The sequence below is a fragment of the Myxocyprinus asiaticus genome, chromosome 6 (genome assembly GCF_019703515.2).
Source record: "Myxocyprinus asiaticus isolate MX2 ecotype Aquarium Trade chromosome 6, UBuf_Myxa_2, whole genome shotgun sequence".
In the NCBI taxonomy this organism is placed as follows: Eukaryota; Metazoa; Chordata; class Actinopteri; order Cypriniformes; family Catostomidae; genus Myxocyprinus; species Myxocyprinus asiaticus.
In genome coordinates, this window is record NC_059349.1 from 46,399,430 (window position 1) to 46,427,296 (window position 27,867).

Genomic DNA, 27,867 nt, shown 5'->3' on the forward strand with positions numbered 1-27,867 from the left:
GACTCATTGACAGCCTCAGGGAATTGGACAGTCACAGGGGACTGGACAGTTCCCTGAGCCAGTCTGGACTCGTCGACAGCCACAGGGGACTGAACAGGCTCGTCGACAGCCACAGGGAACTGGACTGGTGGCTCCAGAATGGGAGCGAGGACAGTCGGCTCCAAGATGGAAGTGAGGACAGATGGCTCCAAGACGGGAGCAGGGTCAGGCAACAGAAGAATGGCCTCTGCGGCCGTAGGCACTGGCAGTGACTGGGGAACAGCCTCCATGGTCGTGAGCACTAGCAGTGCCAGGGGAATGGCCTCTGTGATCGTGAGCACAGGCAGTGACAGGGGAACAGCCTCCGTGGTCGTGAGCACAGGCAGTGACAGGGGAATGGCCTTCATGGTCGTGAGCACAGGCAGTGATGGGGGAACGGCCTCCGTGGCCAAGAGTGCTGGCAGCGGCAGGAGAATGGTCTCCGTGGCCGGGAGTGCTGGCAGCAGAAGAGGAACGGCCTCCATGGGTGCTTACAGTGGCAGAGGGATGACCTCCGTGGCTGTGGGCACTAGCAGAACAGGGGAATGGCCTCCATGGCCATGGACACTGGCAGAAACAGGGGAATGGCCATGGACACTGGCAGAAACAGGGGAATGGCCTCTGTGCCGTGGACACTTGCAGCGCCTGAAGAGTAGGGACCCTTCTCCTCCTCTTCCGGGAGGTAAAAAGCACTGTAGTAATGGCCGCCGCCTCCAGGCGGTCAGCAGCATTCTTCCTCTGGCGAAGGGATTGAGAAGCCTGAGAGATGCCCCCTGAAGCTGCAATAGACTTATAATAACAGTCTCAGCAGGCCTCTGCAGAGACGTTGACTGAGAGGGATTTTGTGTTCCACCCTCGCAGCATACGTTCCATCTCTGCCATCCGGCAGTGGTGGTCCACCAAATACCTAAAGGGAAAATGAAAAATCGAACACAGCTCCTCTGGACTGATGGGCTTGTCCAGACTAGCCAAATAAATTAGCTTGTGGATCAATATCCCGCCCAGAGACTGACTCGGCCAACTCCTCAGCGAAGACATCAACGGGATGACCGTGCTGAAAGCAGGCCAAGGGATCGGGCAACCGGGCGAGGCATTGGGAGACTGATTCCCCAAGGGCCTGAGCTTGGCTCAATAAAACTCCCCTCATGCCTCCACTGGGTCCAAAGTTTGGTCAGATCGTTCTGTCAGGGTATTTTGAGGACGGACCCAAGATGCAGGATGGCAATATGTTTTTTATTTAAACAAAAAGGAATCAACAAAATACAAACAAATCTTAGAAGGGAGAAATAAAATACTAGGCAAAACAAGAACTGAAAACAACCAATGGAGAAAACTGGATCAAACAGAAAAACACTCACAAGGGAGAAACCTCCCCCCCCCCCCCACCCCACAAAAAAAAAACGACAGGAAACTTGACAAGCTGAACGACACGGCCAGACTGGAGACGATCTGACAGGGAAGACAAGACAAAGGAGAGAATATAAAGAGGAAAGGAAATTGAAACCAGGTGTTGCCCATAAACACAAGCTGCGCTAATCAACGCTGCCATAGCAATGCTGATTGCACTACAGAGCAGCACCTGGGTAAACACGAGGGAGAGAAGAAAACACAAGCACATGGACATCCTGAGAGAGAGGTGGAGGAAACTGTCACGACCCTGTCACAACGAGAATAAAACGAGCAAAATGGCAGGATTATGACAATTAACAATATCTGAGGATAGCAGAATGCTGTTTAACGGATGCTGTGGTCTGCTTCTCTCACTCTTTTTTCGTGTCACTCTGTGAATGATCCTAAAGGTAATTGATTTAATAATGTTACGTATATTGCTTTTGGTGACGTCACAGCCATAAAGAGAATGGGCCATTTTTGCAGCTTAGTTTAAATTAATGTTTTTTATGGATTGTTTTGAGTTATGAATATATCAGTACAGTATGTCTACATACTGTAGTAGAGCAAAGACTTTTAAAAAAGCAAGGACAATATTGTTTTCCATGATATATAACCCATTTTTTAAACCATGAGGGTTATATAATGCACACTTGTTCTGACAATGGGAAATTAATTAAACATGACTTATGCCCTCCCTTATGTAATATTAAACAACCACACAGCATAATAATGTGTTATTAAATGACACAAACGCACATGATATGTACACCTCCCAACATGACGGTACACATGAGAAATAAAATGAAGAGAACCAATACATTCTCTAATGTCAATCTCAGAACAATGAGCTGTGAGATTGTTATTAAAAATCAAATAAATGGGTATTGCTCACAGCAAAATATTCCAGGGAAGGTTGTTTGAACCCCAGGGCTGTGCAGAGATGGGTGGAGTCAGTTACAGTGATATTATAGTGTAATTTGCACTTAAGAAAATGGTTTATTCCAGGGATTTTGCAGAAAGCGGCATTCTGAAACATCATGTAAATGAGAACAGATTTCCTTACGCTGTTTAAGGGATTAAGAGTAAGCTGTTTAAAACACCTAGGTTTCTCCCGGAGAACGCGGCTTATGTGGCCATGTAAACACGTAAGTGGCGTTCTAGCAGGTTTTTGAGGGGTGTGCATGTGCGTGGAATAGACCAGATTGCAAACGTCGTAGGATGGAGCCCAAAAACATATCAACACAGCAGAAAGAATTAAACATTTCTGTGAGTATAGTGATAAAAGCAAATAGACTATAAACTATACCCATTTACACACACCAATGTAAAATATCATCTGTCCCTCACGTTTGCGTAAATGCGCTCGTACATTGAGGGAATCCCGGAGTTTTATGTAAGAGGGAAACCCCACTATTACAGCGTAATTCCGATGCATTTCTTGATGGAAAGTTAAAGAAATAAACACAGCAGCAACTCTGGAATATCTGGAAATAAAGCAAAGCAACGGAAAATAAAATAGTGAAGTCTTCCACAGATACGATGTTTGTTATTTACACAAATGTCAAGGGGAAATTATGTTGCTGTGGAAAAATCTGCTTACTGACTGAACCGCATGTATACAGGAGTAAAGAGTATGCCGCTTATTAAGTGCATGTAAACCAGAACAATGCTTTCTCGCAATAACCCACTTTTTTCACAATAAGCCACTTTCTGGTGTCCATGTGAATGTAGTCACTGAGTGAAAGTGTCAAATAACAGGACAGTTACTGAGATTAAGTGAGTAGTATTCGGCCGGTCATGTGATCCTAACATGGCAGCCCCATGTGGGACCCTCTCCATGTAGAATGAAACAGCTTTTTTATAAGGTTACTGATATGACTGGAGTTTTCATTTGAATGTGAGTGGTTATGATTTCCTACATATTGCAAATTTACAATTCATGTCTTTAGGAGTTCAACTTTTTAATGATGAAAAAAGTACTAAGTACACCTTTAAGGATAATGCTCTAAACCTTAAACCTAAACCTTACCGATAGTGTCCTAAAAAGCAAATGTGAGATGAAAAATGCAATTGCTGAACCAGTCACGTCACTTTATGGTGCTTCTATGACTCCTTCGTCTGACATGTTGACTGGTTTGATTTTCAGGACTTTGCACCAGGAAGCTAATGCATAATTTGTCCACTGGACAAGTTTGTAAATGTAGTTGACTGTGTAATACAAATGTTAAAATGTATCGCCTTATAAGTCATTTGATATAGTAAAAATGTTTAGATGTCATAAGATAGCATTGTGTGAGGAACAGGGCGAAAAGTATAGTGTTTATGAACTGATAATCTGCCGTTTATCTGCCGATTCATGCGAAAGGGAATCAAGTCATTGTTGTTGTAGCACCTCAAGTGTTCTTTTCACAGTCGCGATACTGCAACAAGCCACGTAAAAATAATTTAGCAGAAATGTAGGTACAGTACCGTGAGTCTACGAGACCAGGTTCATGCATAGCAATTATAATTAACTTTAAATAAAACAACAGAAGTCTATGATATGCACTAATTTAGACAACTAACCATCATCAATCCTTTGATTTCATATGCATGAATCTGTGTGAACAAGTTGAGTTTGTGTGTGTCTCATTACCTTTGCAACAAACACACACACTCACAGCTCCTGTTCCTCATTAGCTGACGGCTCTTTCATTGTCAGGTCCAATAAAACTTGAATGAGTCTGTCTGGAGCAAACATGGGCAGAGAAGCTTATTTACGTAATAATAACAGCACAGCCCTTTTGCAGATCTTCCACCACCTGCTATGAAAACCAGCCCAGCACTGCATGGGCTCAACCACATTTCCCCAGATCAGCAAACCACACAACCACGTCACTGTTACAAAGAAATGTGTTTTTAGAGATATTCTGGTGGCTAGGGTCAAGTTCTGAACAATCTGTCAATGTAAGTCTAAGTACAGTGTATTGTTGCTAAATGTGTAGTTGATAAGTTTACACAGAAAAGGTTAGTAAGTGATTTTATCACACTAAAATCATGTTAGCATGCATGTTGTTTATGTCCTGTGGCTATAGTTTTCAAACAGTGAGGATTTTAATGTTCAGGGTTTGGCCTCATTCACTTCCATTGTAAGTGCCTCACTTCTCTCATTACAGGCTATATTTTTTAGAAAATACGCATTTACCGTAGGAAAGAAAATCACAAAGAAAAGGGGTTCATCTCTTTAATATCTCTTAGATGTCATTTTTCTTTTCTAGATTTGTAGATTTTTCCCTAAGAATTTGTTTATTATAGTGATCTGACATGTCTCTAAAGTTTCAGAAGAAAGTTCTCAACAGCATCTCACTGTGCTCAGATTTGCAAAGATACCAAAGTCTGCAATCAAATCTGAGAGATTTAAATAAACCAAAATCTCAAAAGTATCTGAGCTATGCTATCCACATTCATTTTATAGTTTGGTACTCATATTAATCTCAAAAATTGCTGAATTTGTGTCTATTTTCATTTGTCTTCTAGGAGAAATATCAGAAAGTTTATTCTTAATGACACTGAGAACTTAAAGTCTTCTAAATTATTGAAGAGCAAACTCTGAGCCATTAAGAATTCCACCATGGTCGTCCACTGTACGGTATGTTTAGCCAATTTGTGTTTGTTGTGTGTTATTGAAATTTAGTACTTGGTTTTGTTCTTTTTTAGGAAATAAACTCTACTCAGCTGTCAAATGGAGTACAATCCAGCCTTTTAGATGTTATTTTTACATCTTGCTTCTATGAATAGCTCATTATTGGATCAGGTGAGTCTAATTAAAGATTCAGCTGTTTAGATGATTCATATTTAGAACTATTGGTTATTAGCAACAGGTGATTGTGTTGTTTAGACTGTGGCCGGGTGACCCTGCAGGAACATGTCTTTTAGCAAAATCACAGGCATGTTGTCTGTCTGTGTTGTGATGACCGGTCAGATGAGTGGGCAGCGATGAGTCAGTCCTGCAATTCCCAAAAGCCTTTCATCACATGACTGGACAGACCAGAATACAGGTCCCAAACCACTGAATGCCCTTTCAGCTCCCTGATGGCCTGACTCACAGAGACCAAGCTGATCACACACTCACAAACACACAAATGCCACTAGGTAACCTCATCTGCTGTGAGAACAGAGTAAGGGTCAAGACCAGCAGATCTGATTGACCTTTGGTGATTACTGCACCATAAAATTCAGCTCAGCTTGGCTTAGTCGAGTTTTAACCCCATGCTACTGCTGACAAACACAGATTTTGAATGCAACTTCCAAAACAATCTGCTGTAAAGAGTCAGGGTTAACAAACCAAAAACTAACAATGACCAGCCAAACCACAGTGCGAAGGCACGTTTTCCATACTTGCATAAAAAACGCTCACAATTACTGACAGAGAATGATTGATGACTAGCTTTGTCAGGTATTGAACCACAGATTGACAAAATGTGCTTTTAGAAATAGGCTCAACCGTCACATTGTCTTTATATTTAATGTATCGGTAAGCAAATAGGGTGCATAACCTTAGTTACAGTATATTAGTGTTTTCTTATTCTTTGATTATGTCTTATCTCACCTATTGCACCAAGTGAACAAGGGCTGCGATCACAAAAATAACGGTCCTGACTGCTGATGCTATTCTTGTGAAGATGAGATGAATTTATTCCTCTCATTCACTGAAATGGCATATCACTTTCCCTCAGACTCGGCAGAGTACTCCCTGAGAGACTTGTGTTGATGCACAAATTGTATAAAATTGCACCAAGAATTTGCTTTGGGTTTATTGTTTTTGATTATTACTGTATGTGAGGTAATGCTGGAGAATAGCCTGCATTTATTACAAACCATATATTTTTAGCAGCTTATGCAGATATTCAGATCTCAGTAGACAATGAGTTTAGGTTTGAGTAGTCTGATTCATTTTTTTTTTTTTTTTGTGATTCAGTTTGCTTCATTTTAATGAGAGAGAGAGAAAAAAAAAGATTCATAGAGTCATTACTTAAATATGTTTTCAGAAGATGCATTTTGTTTCATTGTAACTGATTCACAGATTCATCTGAGCCATTAACCCACATGTCTATCCAAAACATTTTAGAATAAGAAGAATATCTCAGCTCTGTAGGTTCATACAAAGCAAGTGAATGGTGGCCAGAACTTTGAAGGTCCAAAAAGCACAAAGACAGCATAAAAGTAAACCAAAGGACTCCAGTGGTTAAAACTATATCTTCAGAAGTGATATCATAGGTGTGGGTGAGAAACACATCAATACTGAAGACCTGTTGGTGCCTAGTAGGTGGCAATATGCACAAAGAATGTGAATTGCCAAAAACAAAAGAAGAAGAATGTGAAAGTGAATGTGGAGATCTACCATATTGCTTCTGATGATATGGATTTAACCACTGGAGTCATATGGATTATTTTTATGCTGTCTTTATTTGCATTTTAGACCTTCAAATTTCTGGCCACCATTGACTTGCATTGTATGGACCTACAGAGCTGAGATATTTTTCTGAAAATCTTTGTTTATGCTTAGTAGAAGAAAGAAAGTCATACACATCTGGGATGGCATGGCGGTGAGTAAATAATGATTTTTTTTTTTTTTTGGGGGGGGGGGGGGGGGGGGGTAAACTATTCCTTTAAACTGCTGTTTATATAAATATGTTTTTTGTTACCAGTTTGAGGCTGTCACCTTAAGATCCTTATTGTGTTTGTTCCAGATAAATGTAGTTTTTAGGGCATGTTTGAAGAAAATGTTTTGTCATGCAGTATATTGCATTGTTTATGGTTCCAACATATCACTAAGCATAGATTTACACTCCAAAAAAACTCCTTTATAGTCCAGTGATTCGCAAATGCTTTGCAAATTGATTTGATAGGTAAAAAAAAAAAAAAAAAAAAAAAAAACAGTGACTCAAAAGAATGACTCATTCATTAATCAGACATCACTACCTTAGGTTCACAACATTCTATTTTTAGAAACAATGTTTTTGTTAACTTCCCCATCATTCGAGTGAGTTTCACTATTTGGCTACAGGAGGAAAGAAAGGGCACTCTTCAAAGCATTTAACTCAGTCAGTGTCTCTCTATAAAACAGTTTTAACCTTCACTCATACCACACCCCATTATTCCCCACACAAATGTCCCTGGCTGCTCTGTTCGGTTGTTATGTAAGTATACTGTCACTCACTGTGTTATTGCTCACCCTTTTTAGTGCCACTGCTTTTCACCAATCTTCTGTTCATTTTCCCTCTCCTTTAGTCTCTTTTCAGCAACACATTTCCTTTGGATTATCTTTTTAATATACTGCTGGCTCTTGTTTGTGGTCCAGGGGTCGGTCTATTTCTCTCAGAGTGAAGAAGTGTTTCCAGTCATATTTGTCAAATTGCATGCCTAAAACATGGCTCAGAAAAAAATTGTGACTGTCAAGAAACAGCTATGGGTGTGTGTGGTAATAGTTGCAGGCGAGCTGCAGCTTGTTCAGAAATGTACTGCATCTTTGAAACGTGTCAATATCTGGTCTGTCCATAGAGGGATTGACAGTCTGGGACCATTATATGTATGGCAGACAATTACATGCAACGTGAAACAGAGAGGCCAGGATTCCACCCTATTATTTCCCTCATAAATAAATCAGTGTAATCCTCCAACTCTCTTATCGAGAGGCATTTTGCGGATGATAGAAAGGGATTTCATTCCCCAAGTCAAGAATTCCTAAATGAATTTCAGTTTGTGGTGTAAGATTTTATTTGACTCCTAGAATCCTTTTGGATATTATGGAATGTCCCATTGGGAACTATGCATTCTAAGATCTGGGCCATGGACAGAATAGTATACCATACTATGGTATCTTAGTATGCATTATGTATACTGTAAGCATATTTTCTGAATATTTGGAAGACCTATGACATGTGCCAAAATGTGTAGTATACAGCAGAGCATACTGCATGGAATAGGCTAGTTCATGAAATTCTATTTTTAGTATTACCAATCAAGTGGAACTAATAAAAGCTGTGTTTTTTTTTTTGTTTGTTTGTTTTTTTTTATTATTTATTGTTTACATCATTTGATTATTTTTCAAATCGTTTTTTCTTTTTCAAATCGTTGGTTGATTATTTTATTTTGACTCCCAAAACTTAAAAGAATGTTCTGGTATCAGTGCAAGTTAATCTCCATTAACAGCATTTGCTGCATTATATTGTTTACAAAAAAATAATAATTTTGACTCGTCCCTTATTTATTTCAAAAAAGCAAAAATTGCAGTTACAGTAAGGGCTTACAATGGAAGTGAATAAGGCCAGTCAATAAACATTAAAATACACAGTTTCAAAAGCATAGCCACAAGACATAAACATTATACATTCTAGCATGGATTATCAATGTAAAGTTATATCCAAAGCTACAACTTTGTCACCATGACAATGTAACACTGTAAAACCCTGTAAGCGAATTTATCACTAAAATCAATGGGCTTAACTTGTACTGAACTCCATAGATTTACTTTAAATTTTACAAATTAACTATATTTTTGCCAAAACGATAACTTGATGCTGAATGCTGAATTAAAACATAATCGTAATGAGGTCATGTGACACTGTGTAAAAAAGGGGATGCAGCCATGTGAAAACAATGTATACAGTTTGGAATGTTTATTGTTGCAAAATGTGTACTGTTTCACATACTACTTAAAAAATACTAGGCAGTATTCAGCACACTTTGCAGTATGCTAGTATTCCATTTGGAATCCCAGGAAAATTCCCAAATTATGACTGAAATTCCAATAGGTATCATTTTTATTTAAATTACTTATCTCATTCCATTTGAAATTTTTACATTTACATTTACATTTATGCATTTGGCAGACGCTTTTATCCAAAGCGACTTACAAGAGAGGAAAACATAAGCGAATCATCTTAGGAGACAGTGGTATGAAAAGTGCTTGGGTGCCTCTTTGTGATGGTACAACAAGGTGACGTTCCTTAGCCGACCGCAGACTTCTAGTGGGCGCGTAGCTCTGCATAAATGAATTTAGGTATGCTGGAGCAGACCCAGTGACTGTTCTGTATGCCAGCATCAGAGCCTTGAACTTGATACGTGCATCAATCGGTAGCCAGTGGAGAGAGACAGGGAGTGGTGTAACATGTGCTCTCTTTGGTTCATTAAAGACCAGACAGTGCTGCTGCATTCTGGATCATTTGGAGGGGTCTAGTTGCACATGCAGGGAGGCCTGCAATGAGAGCGTTACAGTAGTCCAGTCTAGTTATGACAAGTGACTGGACAAGCAGTTGTGTGGCATGTTCAGAGAGGAAGGATCTTATCTTCCTGATATTGTAGAGTGTAAATCTACATGATCTTGCAGTCTTTGAGATGTGGTCTGTGAAATTTAGTCTGTTGTCGATGGTTACCCCTAGATTTCTGACCGATTTGGAAGGCGTTACTGTAGTTGCACCCAGTTGCGCGGTGATGTTGTGTTCAACATCAGGGTTGGCTGGAAAGACAAGGAGTTCAGTCTTGGCTGGGTTGAGTTGCAGGTGGTGCTCCTTCATCCAGGCCGAGATGTCCGCCAGGCAGGCAGAAATTCGAGCAGTCACTGTGGTGTCGTTGGGCTGGAAAGACAAGTAGAGTTGCGTGTCATCAGCGTAACAGTGGTAAGAGAAACCATGTGCCTGAATGATGGGTCCCAGTGATGTTGTGTATATAGAGAAGAGAAGTGGCCCAAGCACTGATCCCTGAAGTACCCCAGTAAGTAGCTGATGTTGCTTGGATACCTCACCTCTCCAGGCTACCTTGAAGGACCTACCTGAGAGATAGGAATTAAACCAGTCAAGCACAGTTCCTGTGATGCCCAGCGAGGAGAGGGTAGAGAGTAAGATCTGATGGTTGACTGTGTCAAAGGCTGCAGAAAGGTCCAGCAGAATCAGGACTGATGATCTTGATTCAGCTTTCGCCCATCTCAGCGACTCGGTGACAGACAGCAGGGCAGTCTCGGTGGAGTGTCCACTTTTAAAGCCTGACTGATTGTCATCCAGCAGCTTGTTCTGTGAGAGATACACCTTATTCAGAGCAGCGCCATATTTAATTTTTGATGGGAATGGAAACGAAGCTGTGAGGGATGGCCTGACAGTCTCTTCAATGAAATGCGCTGTATAAATGTCCGAGATAACGGAATTTTCACAACTGGTGTTTTCTGGAGAAACATCAAGCAGATTAAAGGCCTTGTTGGGGTTTGTTTGCATTTAAATTTCTGCCAGTTGGGGGTTTGAAATAGCAAGCATTCTATTAGTCCATTTGAACATTCCGTCAATGTAAGTCTATGTGATTTTTCCAATTTTTGATTGTCTGCTATTCCAGAACAATTTGAAGGTCTGTGTCAAGTTTGGTGAATATGTAGCTTGAAAATTATGGGAGGAGTTAGTGTTAGAAAATTTGGTCTCGGTTTAGGGATTTTGAAGAAGAAGAAGAAGAAGAAGAAGAAGAAGAAGAAAAAAGGCCGTTTTCCAAACTGCATTTTTACACCCTTGAAGGGCACTTCAGGAAGGTGACGCCACTCAAACGGTCGTTTCAAACAAAAGTAAGAAATGTACAGCTTTTCACAAAGGGCAATTCACAAGACGTTTAGTGAAGGACATATTTAAACTGTAATGCCATGCTCCCTTCAGAGTGCCCACATCAATAGCGCTGTCTTTCATAGTGAATAGGGCATAGGGATGATCACTTTCGACTGGATTTCGGCCAACGTTTGTAAAATAACAGCATATTAAATATGTCGTCAAGCCAACATAACAACAGCCTATACAGAACATTGGAGAGACTGTACTTCTACTCATGTCAAAAAATTAAATAGGTCGCTTCATAAGGTCCATGACATCTCAAAGTCAGAATTCCCCCAAATTACAAGAGGAATCCCTGAGATCCTTATCCCATAATGCTGAAGAGACGATTAACGAGTCTGTGGGGAAATCGAATCCCGTCTTTATTGGTCAGCGGGCTGATTTGATGTAACATCCTGTGGAGGATCGCGGGCGGCGGCAGCGGTAGACGAACCCGTTGCCCTGCAGATTGTGCCTTCTCGCGTCCGCCCTGCTCCGCCTCACATTCGAGTTGACAGGGAGCGCACGAGACGCATCTCAGTACAAGCGAGCCGCCGCAGCAGCAACAACCCACAACGCGCCGGACCTTGCGCTCCAGTGTGCTGTCATTGTACATCCCTCATAAGTTCTTCTGTCTTCTCTTACATAGGAATGTTCTCTCCGTTATATTGAGACCTCTGACATTTTAATTCAAGTTATTGATTTTTAATTAGAAACTTCGCGTGGGAAGGAACCGGTGCACACTGAAGTCTGCTGAAGCCATTGGTTTGCTTTAGAAATCAGCTGCGTGGATGCGTTTACTCGCGTAGGAACGGACGCGCTTCTCTTCGACCTTTGGATTTGATTTGCACATCACACTTATTCTGTGCACGATGGGATTTCTCGTGCTGCTCGTGCTGTGCGCTCTTACCATGCCGGTGTTCGGGGAGAGTAACGCCAAGACATGCTCGGACCTCCGGCAGTTCTACCACAGCAAGGGGTTCAGTCTGAACGGAGTCCCGCAATCAGAAATATCCGGTGAGTGAAACGGTCCTTCTGTCCTGCTGTATTATAGACTTCGAATACAGACACGAATTAGAGTGCATTGCTTCATTGCATTATGTACAAGAACAATGACATTCAAATTCACTTTTTTTTTCTTTCATTGCATTTATAAAACAGCAGTACAGACGTAAAAATGCAGCAAAACAGCTACAATACATACAGTAAGACGTGTTAACAGTGCAATAAATGTATAGTAAAGTACAGTAGCTTATACAATAATGATAAAAAAATAAATAAAAATGCCATAGTAATTTCAAGTGAATGAAAAGGTAAAGTAGCCTACATTTGACAATTCTTCTCAGGATCATAAATCAGCCAGTTAAAAGTGACATTTTAGGAGTTATTCTAACTGCATTCGACTATGATTTAAGGTTGTCAAATGACATGACAACTTAATAGTTATGGGACAATAGTCTGCTTTTATGCATCCTTAAATTTGATAGGAAATAGTTAATGCTTAATAGATAGATAATAGTTATGTTTACATATAAAGACTATGTTGTAATAGTCTGAAAGTTTCATTGTTGCTGGTGTTTGTGTGAATGTGTGGTTCAGGGTGCAATAGTTGTATTTCACCTACAATTGCCCCGCAGGGTTAGAGTTTTCCTTTTTGAGACACACAGTGTAAGCTGAAATAATTAAACCTCTGACCCTGAGCTGGGCTCAAACACGCTGGGCGTGCTGGTGAGCTGTCCACATAGTTGTAGTGATTTCATGCTCTGACCACACGCACTGAAAACCTTGGATTGTCTTTGTTTCAACAAATTATTCTACAAACTAAAATGCCTCTGCTGTGCTTACCATTGCTGCCTGACTACATTTTGACATTTTATCCTCTTTGTGTGAAGCACAAGTTGATCCGGGCTAGTATTCCCTAATGATCATAAAGCATCCTCCATTTAGAAGATCAGTAGAGGTGAAAATCAGGTGTTAGCTGCTGGATGTTAATGTGATGGAGTTATTATCCTCATAAACACATTCATCATGTCCAGACACATTCAGTCATAGTGATTCATCACTGCAATCACTTCAATTAGACGATAGCAGTGGTGGGAAGGGCCATGGTTTGCAACAGCATTCTCTTTGACATTTACATTAATGCATTTGGCAGAGAGATGCTTTTATACAAAGCAACTTGCATACAAGGTATACATTTTATCAGTTTGTGTGTTTCATGGGAATCGAACACTTGGCCGTGGTATTGCTAGTGCCGTGCTCTGTCAGTATGAAACTGACAGGAGAACATCTAAACGTCTAGGGACCAATTCCAGCTCACACGTGCCTTCTTAACCATACAGAGAAAATGAGAATTAATCGAAAGTAATTGTTTTAGAGTTAGAAGTTTCCCACAGGAAATGTTTTGCAATTATACTGTGCTAGTTTTTTTAAAAAAATTTTTTTTTATTATCATCAGCAGAGATATATCTCTGGGTCTCCACTCAAGAGCTGACATACTTACCCTCCCATGCGTGAAGCTACGGAAATCGGATTTTTTTTGTGTGTGATTATTAACATTGCATGACTGTTGTCAGCAGTCTGGATGGGAAATCTGAACATGGATCTTCTTTACTTGCTTTCGTGATGTGAATGCATGGACCCTTTTTCCAACTTTTCTCACTTTTTCCCCATTTTTTTCCCTTCCTGCTTCCATTCAGTAATCAGCATTACTATTAAATGGAAGAGTCTGATTCAGGGAGTATCTTAAATTTTTGATAGGTGAAGTCTTAAAAGCTTCATTTGGATTTATAAGGCTGGATTAGAACTTTCAGGATTGTGTAACAGCTTTTCTCTGACTCATTTGAGATGGACTTGAATCCAGTACATTTATGCATTTGGCAGACACTTTTATCCAAAGCAATTTATTCAATGTATTCATTTCATCAATATGAATGTTCCTCGGATATCAAACCCATGGCCATGGCCTTGTTAGTGCCTTGTTCTACTAGTTGAGCTTCAGAATCCACATTCCCTTGAGAGCTATGGTTTGACTCCAGTCATATTTGTGAGTCTTGTGTAGAAATCTAGTAGAACACCACAAAGATGACACAACCGAACAACCTGACATTAGCTACACCAGTACCTGAGGTTATTAGAATGCACAGCCATAATCTGTACCTGACCTCATTTCAGCCTAACATTAGAGGGATTCAGTGATAGACATGGACAGCTCTTGTCAGTTGTATCTGAATGTACTCAGCTCAGGAATCATTTTGGGAAAGCAAGCCAATTTCAACTTCCCTCTGTCCTGATTTAGTTCTTATCCTTTCCTCTCTCTCTCTCTCCTTATGTAGTAATGAAAGTGACACCCAGTGCAACACTATCATTTTGTTAAAGGATTTAGAACATGCAAACTGATGCCATGTGACAGAAAACATTTAGGGAGAATCTGATTGGTTGAGTCAGACTTAGAGAACATACTCCAATGGACCTGCTCCAATCACAAATCACTTTCTTGGTTCCAGAAGTATTTTTCCCCTTTTCATTTTTTTTTTTTTTAATTGTATCAAATCTTTCATAAAAGAGTTCTGTGCCATAAACCAGACTAACCAGATTTGAGGTAAAACACAACATTACAAACTTTGATTTGAAGCCAAAAAGTATTTAAAAATGGATGAAAAGACAAAGGTACAAGACTGTGTAATGTTTTAACCCTTAAATGCATGGGCATTTCAACAAACCTTCTTACATATGTAGGGTCTTTAGAGACCTGGCACCTACAAAATGCCAAAACCATGTAATATTTTCAAAATATTTTCAAGGCAACTAGAAAAGAATCAAATAAAATATATTTAGATATATTATGATGTTTTATTTTTTATATATCAAAGAGATAATGCAACATATAAGGACAAATCTAGAACAGGTTTCATTACTTTCACACTGAAATTTAATGAGACGCAACTGGCTGTCAAACACATATTGAGCTACACATAGCACATAATCTGCATATAAGTATTTTCTCAGGCACTTAATGAGTCTATATTGATACCCAATTTACCTAATTTCAATAGTACGCCCAAATGACAATAGTCATATCATACTGTTCATGTGTTGTACTTGCTATAGTTTACTTCCATGTTGTTATTTATCAAATAGCAATGTCACCTTGAGTAAGAATAGCATGCACTGTTTATTATGTACATTTACACGCATATGGGATACTGATAATTGACCACTGTTGCACAGAAAATCAACATGATATAGTATTTGTTTGTATGAATGTAGTACTAATTTCTCTTGTAATAAACAAATAAATGGATATCCTATGATAGTAATATATAGACGTATATAGATATGAAATAGTCATAAAAAAATATAATTTATGGAGATGCAAAAAACAAAAAAAAAAACAAACAAACAAACAAAAAAAAACCTGACACTATTACATGCCTAGGGTCTCTAATGACCCTATACACTTTTTTACACTCTTTATAAGTGATAAATTGCGGAATACTAAAGAGGTGTGGACACAGCTCCAAAAAATGGATGAGGTACAGGGGGTAAAATTAGGTCCCGGGTCTCTGCGTCTAAGGGTTAACGAGGGAATAAACTACAATCCCATGAAGCACTGCAAATGACGTAATCAAGTTAAAACTATTAATTTCAAAGTTGTTGATTATAAGTATATAAAGTTTTGTTGCAAAATTGCAGATATATGAAAATATAGTTTGAGAGTGTAGGCTTGTGCATCGTTACTATATAACAACTATTGTGGACGTGCTAGCAAAAATGACTGCAGTCTGAACAGAAAAAAATCTGATCTGATCACATATAACCTGCAGTTTGAACAGTCAGTCTAAAAAATCAGATTTTTCCTGCAGTGTGAACAAAGCCTAATAGAATTAGGATGGAACCACAGAATGTAACCTGTAGCATCTCAACAACATGTACCATCCATGATGATGATGTATAGCGCCCCCTTGCTGTGACCTTAGAGCTGGCAGTGGTCATTAAGGAGCTGCTGTCATGTTAGTCATGTTAAAGTCATGGACGCAGCAGAGCATGGGGACACTAATGAGGTCCCTGAGCTGTGGCAGCCCATGACATGACAGCCGCTACTGTGTCTGCTGGAGAAAATGATGGTTTCTCGAAAGAGAAACGCCCTGTGGGATCCATGCTAACATATATAGACTGCAGGATCTCAGGGGTAAAAAGTTCTTTTTGCATGTACATTTTAATATTTAAGTTGCATGAGCGTGTATGCTGTGGGCCATAGTACCTAATTCCCAATTTTTTCTGATGCATGTGTATTGTGTACATATGCAATTGATGCATAACATGTCAATGGCAGTGATGTTTCTATAGACATCAAGATTTCTGGTTAAAATGTATATGAATGTAAATGGAATGTTTACCTCTTAGGTCCTCAAATAGATTTCTTGTAAGTTTTTCGCCATTTCTAATAATAATTTAGCCTTCACAGTCCTGCAGTGACTAATATATTTTTAAAAGTATAAATATTCCATTAGTTTCTAATTCCATTAATTAATATGAGATCATAAAACTGCATGCATATGCATACTAATTATGGAAGAAATAGCAAAGCTGTTTTAGATGCAGTATAACGTGTCACATCGCAGGACATACGTCAACTTCCTTTAAGTGTTTCATGTCAACAGCCTGTGCACATATGTATTGTGTTCTGAATTTATTTGTATTGATTTGAATGCTTTGATTTTAGATGTTTTTTCGGGGGGGGGGGGGGGGGGGTCACCTGTACATGCTTTCAAAATGCATTTGTGCATTTAACCTCCAATCAATAACAAGAAGAAGAGGTATGGAGAACGGGGCATTCCCAGACTCACATTTTATTTTCCCCCTCTCTGACACACACACACACACACACACACATAGACACAGTGAAGTGTATTTAGTGCTGATGCAGTAGATGTTAAAGGCATTAAGCTGTAATCTGCTCTCTGGAGCCTGAAACTCACTTCAGTGTTTGATGTCCTGCAGAGCAGAGGAGCTGCTCAGCACACTGCATCAGTGAAGAAAAGATATTGTTGAGAAAGAGAAATACTAAGACTCCTCAGTCTCTTCATCCTCTGTCCTCTTAATCAGGAAAAACAAATGTTTTTGGTCTCTGGAAGTACTAGTGTTTTAATAAAATATTGCCTCTTGTGATGTGTTGTCCCCTTCCCGATGCTGTAGCAACATTACTGTGATTTTTTTCCAGGCTGAAATGACCAGCACATGTTGTGATTTGGATGCTGGTCCACTGAATGAGACCATGTGGTGGTGTCCACAGCAGGGTTATCATAATTCTGAAATTGTATTTTTTTTATGTAATTTAGGCTAATAATACAGTAGATTGCGCTGCATTTACAAAACTCTGTGGTATTTGCTCAGCGCAATTAACACTAAATTTTATTAAAAGATGTTTGTGTACATTTTCTATCCATCATGGCAGCAGTAATTAGAGAAAAATTAATCAAATGAAGTCGCGAATCATGGTTAATTGTTTTTCTTTTGAAGGGATGAACCCTTTGATATGTTCTGCTTATACATTTATCAATAGAGAACCACGTTCCCGAAACATCAGATGTGAAGCCCCCCATTTTCTTTTTTAAAGAAATGTAATAACACTATCTTCTCTAAAGTACCCACTAAATTCATGCATTTCCTTTGGGATTTTATGGTATTTTTGACCTTATTTTTTTTATAATTATAGTCTCACCCGTTCATTTATGTGTGTGTGTGTGCATCGTGTCTGCTTTATTGATTTTTATTTGACCAATAAAAACAAAATGCTCTTTGTTATATTCTCACCCATTCATTTCCTATGGCGGGTCAAATTTGAAGCGAACAGTATGAATGGGGGACTGTTTACCACCTAGACTCATTTAATCTAGTCCAAATTGTTTTTGTGTGTTCAGGTGGCAAGTTTAGGAAAAGTCACCAAGCCTTGTACCGCTCAGATTAAGGAAACCATTTTTATTAAACAAACAAAAATGATTTGGGTCATTTTGATTGGGTCAAAATGATTTTTTAAAAAAAAAAACGGCACTTGTCATCTGCACCAATTTCATGGATTCTTTGTGGAATACAATACATAAAATGTCTTGACTCTCTGACAGATATCCATTAAATAGCTGCCTTGAGAAATCACACCTGTCTTTGTGATAGCCCATGGCTCTGTAAATGGCAGAAAAAAGGGGAAAAGAGTAAGGGGACAGTCCCCTTTTTCAGTTATGCTAGTAAAACTAACCTAACAGGTTCAGGTTTGCTGACATCAGGATGGCTGATGTGTCTTTTTAGGGCCTGATTTTAGAAACATGGGAATATGGTTGAAGGGATTGAGGTGATCTAGTTCAATGACTAAGTCTGAGAAGTTTATATAGCAAAATGGAAGAATATGGTAAAAGGGAAAGTAAACTCCAAAATGAAAATTCTGTCTTCATTTACTCACCCTCATGTTGTTCCAGACTAAGGCTGCACGATAATAGTGAAAATGATAATCACGATTATTTAGCTCAACATTTTAATCATGATTATTAATCACAGTTATTCTGTCATTTGATATTTTTTTTTTTTTATTACAGGGATGCACAATTTGAAAAAAAAAAATTTCAGTGCTTTGATATAAATTCAAAAAATAAAAAAATAAAAATAAAACTGCAGCTTTCATGTTGAACAAGGTGTTAAAACTACAATCTAATTAATGATTGCTTCTGACCAAAATTAAGTCATGTTTTGCCCATGCTTTGCTGTCAATAGCATGATTAACATACTCTGTGAGTGAAGCGTGAGTGGGGCATGAGCGAGGCATGAGCAACACGTTGCGTTTGGGCTTTCACATTGGCCGCGTTTCTTTTATAGATTCCTACAGCAATGACAGGCAGTCACGTGCACTTGTTTGACAGCATACTTGGTCATGATTGATAAATGATCAAAGTCCCTTTCAAGTCAAGTCAATCTACTCTGCGGTAATCTTCGGAATGCTTTCGGGCAGGCTGGGGAGCTATTTTTTTTGTAAACAAGCAACATAAATGTACGACTCTTGATCTACTTGAATGGGGAAAGACTGCCGATGTCTGTATCTAAAAGGTGATTGGCTCTTTTAAAGCGGGACTTCCTTTCAACATCTGTTCCAATTTCTCCCATTCGTTTTAATACCAATGGTCCATCTCTTCTAAAGTCTCTCTATATATCGGCAAAAGTCCTGCAATGTAATATATTAATTCTTTCCTTTATTTAGTTATTTTGTATTTGTTTTTTATGCAGACCTATAAATTGTAGTGTATAGTAGGTTCGATTTAAATATTGTTTATTTGCTTTTGCGTCTTTTCTAAAATTTCCTGATTATTTTAGTTTTCTACTGAACCCAGAGCCGCTGAGTTCAGCATGAGCTGCGTGGCAAAAATAGGCTCAGTGCTGAAATTATCCACTCACTGCTGCATCTGAGATGCTTCCAGGACACGTCATCTCACGTCTTACACTTGCAATGTGAAGGGTGTAATCTGTTAACGTGGGCGCCAAAACGAAAACGCGCTGCCCACGCCTCGTTCATGGAGTATGTGTGAATCAGCCCTTACTCTGTAGGATGTTTGCACTTGAGTTCTCTTTAAGATATCTGTTTTTAATTATTATTACTATCATAATTTTTTATTATATTGCAATATACAATAGCAATAAAATATTTCTGTAATAATTTCCAGCCTTTACTTTTGGCAGAAAACTGAAGGAAGACGTGTTATTGTTTGTGTTGACAACAGCTTTGAGCTCCTCCTTCCAAACATGGTGAAATGCTCTCATCTCCTCCTCGGTCCACAAAACCCCAGAGCCATGGGGTCACTTTATATTGGTTTAGACACTTGTAATGGCCTAACATATTTGTAATTAAGCAAATGTTTAACTGAAGTATATCTGGAGTGCTTACAAAAGTCAGCAATATCTGCACTATCGCACTTCCAAGTTCTCAAAGTGGCTAGAGTAGTATTGAAGCTAGCGTTGAAGAAAGAGACTTAATATTAAGTAAGTGCATTTAGTGTGGATTGGTTAAATGCTCTCGGAACAGATGTGTTTTCAGCTGGTTCTTGAATGTTGAGATGGTATAAGCAGATCATGTGGAGGTAGGAAGCTCATTCCACCACAAAGAAAGTGAATGATCCTGAAATAGACTTTGTGCCTTTTTGCGACGGGACCACCAGGTGCCGCTCGTTCTTTGACCACAGAGAGCGAGTTGGGACATAGACCTGGAGGGGTGAGGGTGCTGTTCCTCAGGCTGTCCAGAAGGCCAGAGCCAAAGCCTTGAATTTGATGCGGGCAGCTACAGGTAACCAGTGGAGTGAACTCAAGAGTGGTGTGACGTGAGCCCTCTTTGGCTGATTAAAGACCAGATGCCCCGCTGCATTTTGAACCATTGTGGTGGTTTAAACGTGCTAGCTGGGAGACTGACCAATAGAGCATTACAGCTGTCCAGTCTTGAAATGACCAGAGCATTATTCAGACAGCAAAGGTCTGATTTTCCTGATGTGGTAAAGTGCAAACCTGCAAGACCAGGCGGTTGATGAGATGTGGCAGTGAAGTTAAGTCTGAATCAGCACTGAAATTTATGCTGGTCCAAGCCAATCTTTTCAGCTGGGTTGATCGGTTGTCAGGGATTTGTTTTGAGTGTAATTGTCCTATTTTAGGCAGACACACCCGACTCTTGAGTTTTTGGTAATTGGTAAAACATAAAACTCTGTATCTGTAAAGACAGAGAGACCTTGGCCTCTGTCCCAGGATGCAAAACGCAGCTGAATATGATACTTCTGAAATCAGATAACACCAGGACAGAGACGTGATGTAAATCTGCAGTCCAGATCAAGGTCTATTGAATTATCTAGGCAATAAATATGACAAATAACTGACTCAGACTGTTATACATGCAGTGTAATGTAGTTCTCAGCCTTCCTGTGAGTGAAGAACTCACGGCCCTCCCAGAGGAGAGAGAGAGAGACATGGGACAGGCCAAGGTGACTTTTATACGAAGACATTTTTGATGGATTTGCTATTGTGTGACATCCTTTGAAGGCAGAGAGAGAGACAGAAAGAGCGAGGGTCACATTGTATAGCAGATAGTTGTATATTTACATGACAGTTCAAACATATCTGTGTATGTGAATATATGTATTTGTTTACTGTATATTACTTCAATCTATTTACTTTCATTCGATCTTGGAGACCAGCGTAAACCAGCTAAGACCAGCAAACCAGTTTAGACTGATTTAAGCTGTTGTTTTCACTGGGAAATACAATAATTCATGTCCAAAAAACATGGTAATACCATGTTACTTTTTTGTTTGTTTTTTTTTGTTTATGTTTTAACCTATTTCATTTATTTACCTATACTCTAACTACTTGAATGCTTTGACAGTATTGTAATTTGTTGAAGTCAAGCCAAATTAAGTTTTGTTGAGCCTGACTCTGAGAGAAAGAGAGGGAGGGGCAATCTGTTCTCTGGAATTAGTTTGATTTATTTGTAATAATCTTAACCACATTTGGTGCTGCAACAAGCCTTGTTCATCGTAAAATACCAAAACCTTACTCTGCAAGTATACACAGATATTGATGCTTTCTGACTTCAGAATGATCTCACTCGTTTCTTTCTCTCTGAACCTGATTACTGCCATTTAACTTCCTTCAGCCTGTGTCATTGTCTTTCAGAGACATCCTGTGCACACTGACCAGAGATAAACTTTTCAAAACACACTGCACTCACTTAAAACACCTTATCTCAAACACATACACACACACATTTCAGCATGTATGCACATGTTTAAAGTCATCTTCCTCTTAAAAGGGTTTACAAACTCCTTTAATAAGTCAGCTGTTTCCCTCTATCTCTTGCTCTGTCTTTCTGTTTGAAGCTCAACCTGAAATTTAAAAAAGATGCTGACTGGCATTTCCTTCTTGTTTCCTGTTAAAGGGTTAGTTCATCTAGAAAGATTCTGTCATCATTTACTCACCTCACATGTCGTTCCAAACCCTTATGACTTACTTTCTTCCGTGGAACAGAAAAGATGATGTTAGGCTGTATGTTAGTCTCAGTCACCATTCACTTTCATTGCATCTTTTAGTCCATACAAATGCTCACTTTTTCAGCCGTCTTGGTTCCGGGGGTATTTCTCCCATTCTCTTTTTCCCCATAGGGATTTCATAAAGTATTTCAATAAAGAGTTTTAAGCCTTTAACCAATTCAACCAGCTCTGAGGTGAATAACAACATTACAAACTTTGATTTGAAGCAAAAATGGCATTTTCTTTCAAAATGCTCTCCGTCCACACTGGCGTTTTCAAGCATTTTCCAAAAGTTTCTCGTTGACACTGAAACGTATGAAAAATCTTAAATCTCCTTACTGCACATGCCATAAATTGCTATCTATTTACGGTCTGAAACACAATTGTCCTCGTTTTTCGTCAGCAGCAATTCCGAGTAAACTTCACATCTTTATCTTTAACTATTTATACTAGTTAATATATCAGGCACAACAATGCTGCTACAATGTGGTCCGCCATCTTGATTGTTTTGGGTTGAATGGATCACATGATTGCATCACATGACAACAAATACGTCAAAGTTTTCATATATCTCTATTTTCTCTGTCCACACTACAATGTGAAGTTGGCGTTTTCGAATGTATTCACTTGGTAGAGTGTTTTCGAAAAGCTGAATTTTCGCTGTCAAAATCATCATCTCAGAATGGACGGAAGGCCAAAACATAGAGAAAAAGATGCGTTTTCAAATGAAAACTTGTTAGTGTGGACATGGCCTAAAATTAGACAAGAAGACAAAAGTACGAGACTGTGTACTTACCGTCTTTCATGAGGGAATCAATACCCCTATAGAAAATATAAATGGGACTTTTACTTTCAGAACGAGACCGATGCACTCGATTGGTTATTTTTATTTTTGTATAAAATAAAATAATTTATACAAGGTCCTCAGGTCTTTATGGGATCTTTCAGTTCTAAAATTGTGATTTTGATGCCACTAGGCTGAGAACCCAAATTGAATCCTCAGTTGAATAAACATATATCATGTTGATGTCTATGTTAAAACTACAGTATAACTCCTGACATGTGTTTTAAAGGAATGAGTTATGACTCATTTCTTAAATTACCATGTAGAACCAACCCACGGGGTTCCCATAATGACTCCCTTACTTCCTTAGAGAGACAGAACTCAGAACAAATCTTGAAAGTTCTTAGAAATTGTCAAATGCTGTTTTAATTTTAGCATGAGCTACATTCTCTGTGCTGACGCTTCTAACAGCAGCCTTTCTCTAACCCCTGGAGTCTTGGAGCGTAATGCTTCTACAGTTCTGTGAGGACTAAAGAATGGTTGGGAAAAGAGGCACAACCTAAGAGAGACAGGGATTGGGGATCTGGGGCACTAAATGCACTAAAATCAAAGTAGAGTTCAAACAAGAGCATTCTGGGAAATTTGAACTAGCAGTTTGATCTCACATGTGAAAATCTATGGGACGTCCTGTTAATATTTAAAAAAAAAAAAAAATTATAATTTGGAAGCTTGTCAGCCCGAGTCCTCATTCACTTTCATTATTTTCAAAAGAGTGGTCAGGATATTCATCAAATAATTCTCCTTTTGTGATCCATGGATGAAAGAAAGTTGTGGGGGTTTGGAACAACATAAGGGTGAATAAATGACATTTTTCATTTTCGGGGAAACCATCCCTTTAGAGATGGGGTGAATTCTGATTTGGACATTCATGACAGTGAATTTGCAGCAGGGCTACAGGGCAGTGGAAGGGGGGAAGCATATTTAGTTTGGCTGGGCTTGGAGCAGCTGTGGGGAGGTGTAGAAAACGGAGTGAGATTTCACTCCATCCATCATGGGAGCATCTGACGTAATAGCAGTCACTAATGGTGGTTATGAGAAACTCTTAGTATGTGCAACAGGCTCATAAAAGTCTTGCACATACACAAGCACCAGAGCTGTGGAAAAAGTGCTGTAAGTGTTCCAAACCAAACCCGTATTACTTTCTATCTTCCATGAAAGATGGCCCCAGTCCCCATTCTCTTTCATTCTATGGAACAAAAAGCAGCGCCAACATTCTTAAGATTATTTTGTTGTGGAACACAAAAGGAGATGTTTGGTAGGATGTTAAGCATCTTCCATGAAGACGGCCCCAGTCACCCTTCACTTTCACTGTATGGAAAAAAGAAAAATGAAAGTGAAAAAATATATTCGAACAGAAGGCATTTTTAATAAAGAAGGAACAAATAGAGAGATACAGACTGGATTTGTGAAGTTGCAGTCTCATTAAATCTGTTATGTACTTGTTCATCCTGGCTGGCTTGGTTTTTATTAACAGTCTGTGGAAAGAGACAATGAGAATCTACATGTAGCTTTGAGAGGGGAGTGAAATTTTAAAATGTGTAAATTGAAACATGGGTTATATAGCCTAGAAAACACAATGTTAATTTGCAATTCATAATTTTGTAATGCGATGTTATGTTGTTTGCTTCTCTTTTGGCTCAAATATTAAAGGTGCATTCAGTAATTTGGGGCTAATTTAAAACGTTTTACACATTAACGAATGAATTGTGTTTTTGTGAAGAGTGATCTGAATGGTGTACACTCCATGAGATGAGATGAAGACTGTACTCAATAGTTTTCTATAAAAAGTATTTTATTATACATGGTGCGGGTCACCCCCTTCAATGTGTTACGCCATGTTGAAATCACATGACCTTTGGTGTTTCACAAAACGCCGAAGAAGATAATCCTTGCGCTCATTGGCTGCCGCCTAAGAAGATACACTTGGCTATGCTTATTTATCAGACAGTTTTGTTGTTTGGTGATGCGAAGAGCGAAAAGAACACAACGGAACATACTTATTTATCGTACTTTAGCTGTGGAGACGACAGGAGATTCAGTAGCTGTACTGCAGAAGAAGCAAAAAAGGTCTGAAGCAAAAAGATAGAAAGACCGGCAAAGGCAAAAAACATAAGTAAACATCGGTACGGCATACACAAGTTGGAAAGATTTGATGACGAAGAAAAACATTTGTAGTGATGCTGATGTTGCTTCTTTTTTGTTGGACATGTAAGAAATTATTTATTTTTTAGTCCACTGTCTTTTTTTATGCGCCGCTTCGGTAGCTGTTCGGACCTTTAAACAATAATTTACACCTGATTATATATACTGAAACACTTTAATATCCATTGAAATAAAAACAGACCTAAGACAATTTAAAAAAATGGTGTAGTGTGGTGCCCCCCTGGTTAGTATCAGTGGAATTTAGAGAAAACTCATACAAATTTCCTTTCAAACTTTTTAAAATGACGTGTGTTGTCAACATATGTTAGTAATGGACAGTTTTCAGCTGTGTTAACAAACGCAACTGGAAAGCAACATGTAATTATCTTTTCTTTGTTATCACAGCTATAGTAAGGGGGGCCCATCTACCTCCATCTCAATGAAATGGCACTCGATTTAATTTGTTTAGTGCAAAGTAGCTTGGCACAGCGATTGTTGTGGATTTTGTGTAAACCATGACTTTGGTTGCTTGGAAACATAAAAATTTCAGCAAATACCGTATTCATTGACATGCTAAATTTGATCAGCAAAAACAGTTCTAAACTTTCCTTTACCTTGACATTCTGTATCGCTAGAAAAATGAGATTTATTTTACGCTAAGCAGTTCTCTATTAAAGGTAATAACTGTCTTTAAAAATAACGTGAAGCATAGACAGTCTCCAAAGATTATTGATACAAGGGACAATAATAATCTGTCCTTAACAGTAGAAGCATGTTCGCTTGATTTCTGAAATTTGTCTTTAGGCAAGCAATTATATTATAGGAGTAATAAGTAACTTTATAAATTACCTCAAACTCCGGCATTTTACAGATGCAAATGATATTCCAGAGCTGACGGGGGCAGCAGAGATGATCATGCTGATCCACATCGAAAGATGGCAGTACAGCATCTAACACCACTGTCACATCGGTACTTAAAGTACACGAAGAAGAGCAATGCTAACGCAAGCTAGAGAACTACTGAATAGCCCTTTAATTTATTATAACTTTTCTAAAATGTTCATTGTGTCCCAGAAATATGAAGAGACATTCAGTCTACAGTATGCTAATTGCAGTGCTTGTCCTCCCGCAGGCAGACCAAGGTTAAGTGTCTTGTTGACAGCTTCTATGGAGATTGAGAGGGATTTTCATAACAGCAGTTCACATTTATTTGGGTAAAACTTGCAATCTTTGTGTTAGCAGCTCAGATCTTTAACCATTAAGCTTCCAATGCCCTCACTTTGTGTTTGTACACAAAATGTGTTGGAGTCACCATTGAAATGTGCACAAGGTCTGGAGTTGTGTGGATTGCTGATGCATCCCAAAAGGTTTGGAAGGATCTGGAATAATGCTCTGAACTTTTAAATACACCCATGTACCCATGCCAAAATTTACCATGGTAACCTGTGTTTGTGCCAAAAATACCCATTTCCAGTTGTTGTTAACCAGTTGCAAAGAAATTATGCAAATGACAAAAAGGTTTTGGACACTACTTTGGGGGTGAATCGTCATATTTTGCTCCAAAATCAATAAAATAGCATACAATAATATAAAATAAAAAATATATTTTACTTACAGAAAATGAAGCCTATTTTTGTAACATGAAGAATTTTTGTATTTACATTGTTTTCATGACAATAAAGCACCCCTCCTCCAATTCTCATTACTGTTATGAAAAAAGTAATAATAATAATAATAATAATAATAATAATATAATACAATATATATATATATATATATATATATATATATATATATATATATATATATATATATATATATATATATATATATGTTTATAAACTCAGCAAATAAAGAAACATCCCTTTTTCAGGACACTGTATTTTAAAGATCATTTTGTAAAAATCCAAATAACTTTACAGATCTTTATTGTAAAGGGTTTAAACAATGTTTTCCATGCTTGTTCTTTGAACCATAAACAATTAATGAACATGCACCTGTGGAACGGTCGTTAAGACACTAACAGTTAAAAAACTTAGGACACTAAAGAGACCTTTCTAATGACTCTGAAAAACACCAAAAGAAAGATGCCCAGGGTCCCTGCTCATCTGCGGGAACGTGCCTTAGGCATGCTGCATGGAGGCATGAGGACTGCAGATGTGGCCAGGGCAATAAATTGCAATGTCCGTACTGTGAGATACCTAAGACAGCTCTACAGGGAGACAGGAAGGACAGCTGATCGTCCTCGCAGTGGCAGACCACGTGTAACAACACCTGCGCAGGATCTGTACATCCAAATATCACACCTGCGGGACAGATACAGGATGGCAACAACAACTGCCTGAGTTACACCAGGAACACACAATCCCTCCATCAGTGCTCAGACTGTCCACAATAGAGAGGACTGAGGGCTTATAGGCCTGTTGTAAGGTAGGTCCTTACCAGACATCACCGGCAACAACGTCGCCTATGGGCACAGACCCACCTTCGCTGGACCAGACAGGACTGGCAAAAAGTGCTCTTCACTGACGAGTCGAGGTTTTGTCTCACCAGGGGTGATGGTCGGACTTGCGTTTATCTTTGAAGGAATGAATGTTAACACCGAGGCCTGTACTCTGGAGCGGGATCGATTTGGAGGTGGAGGGTCCGTCATGGTCTGGGGCAGTGTGTCACTGCATCATCAGACTGAGCTTGTTGTCATTGCAGGCAATCTCAATGCTGTGCGTTACAGGGAAGACATCCTCTTCTCTCATGTGGTACCCTTCCTGCAGGCTCATCCTGATATGATCCTCCAGCATGACAATGCCACCAGCCATACTGCTCA

At 39.0% G+C, this 27,867-nt stretch overlaps 1 protein-coding gene across 1 annotated transcript in view; it reads left to right on the forward strand.

Moving 5' to 3' along the window:
- The first annotated feature begins 11,547 nt into the window (after window positions 1-11,547).
- The window catches only part of LOC127443113 (glypican-1-like), a 133,240-nt gene continuing 116,920 nt past the window's right edge, over window positions 11,548-27,867 (forward strand). The window contains exon 1 of the mRNA XM_051701632.1: window positions 11,548-12,026. Within this exon, the coding sequence (XP_051557592.1) occupies window positions 11,882-12,026 (145 nt within the window). The 5' untranslated portion in view covers window positions 11,548-11,881. The remainder of the gene's footprint in view (window positions 12,027-27,867) is intronic.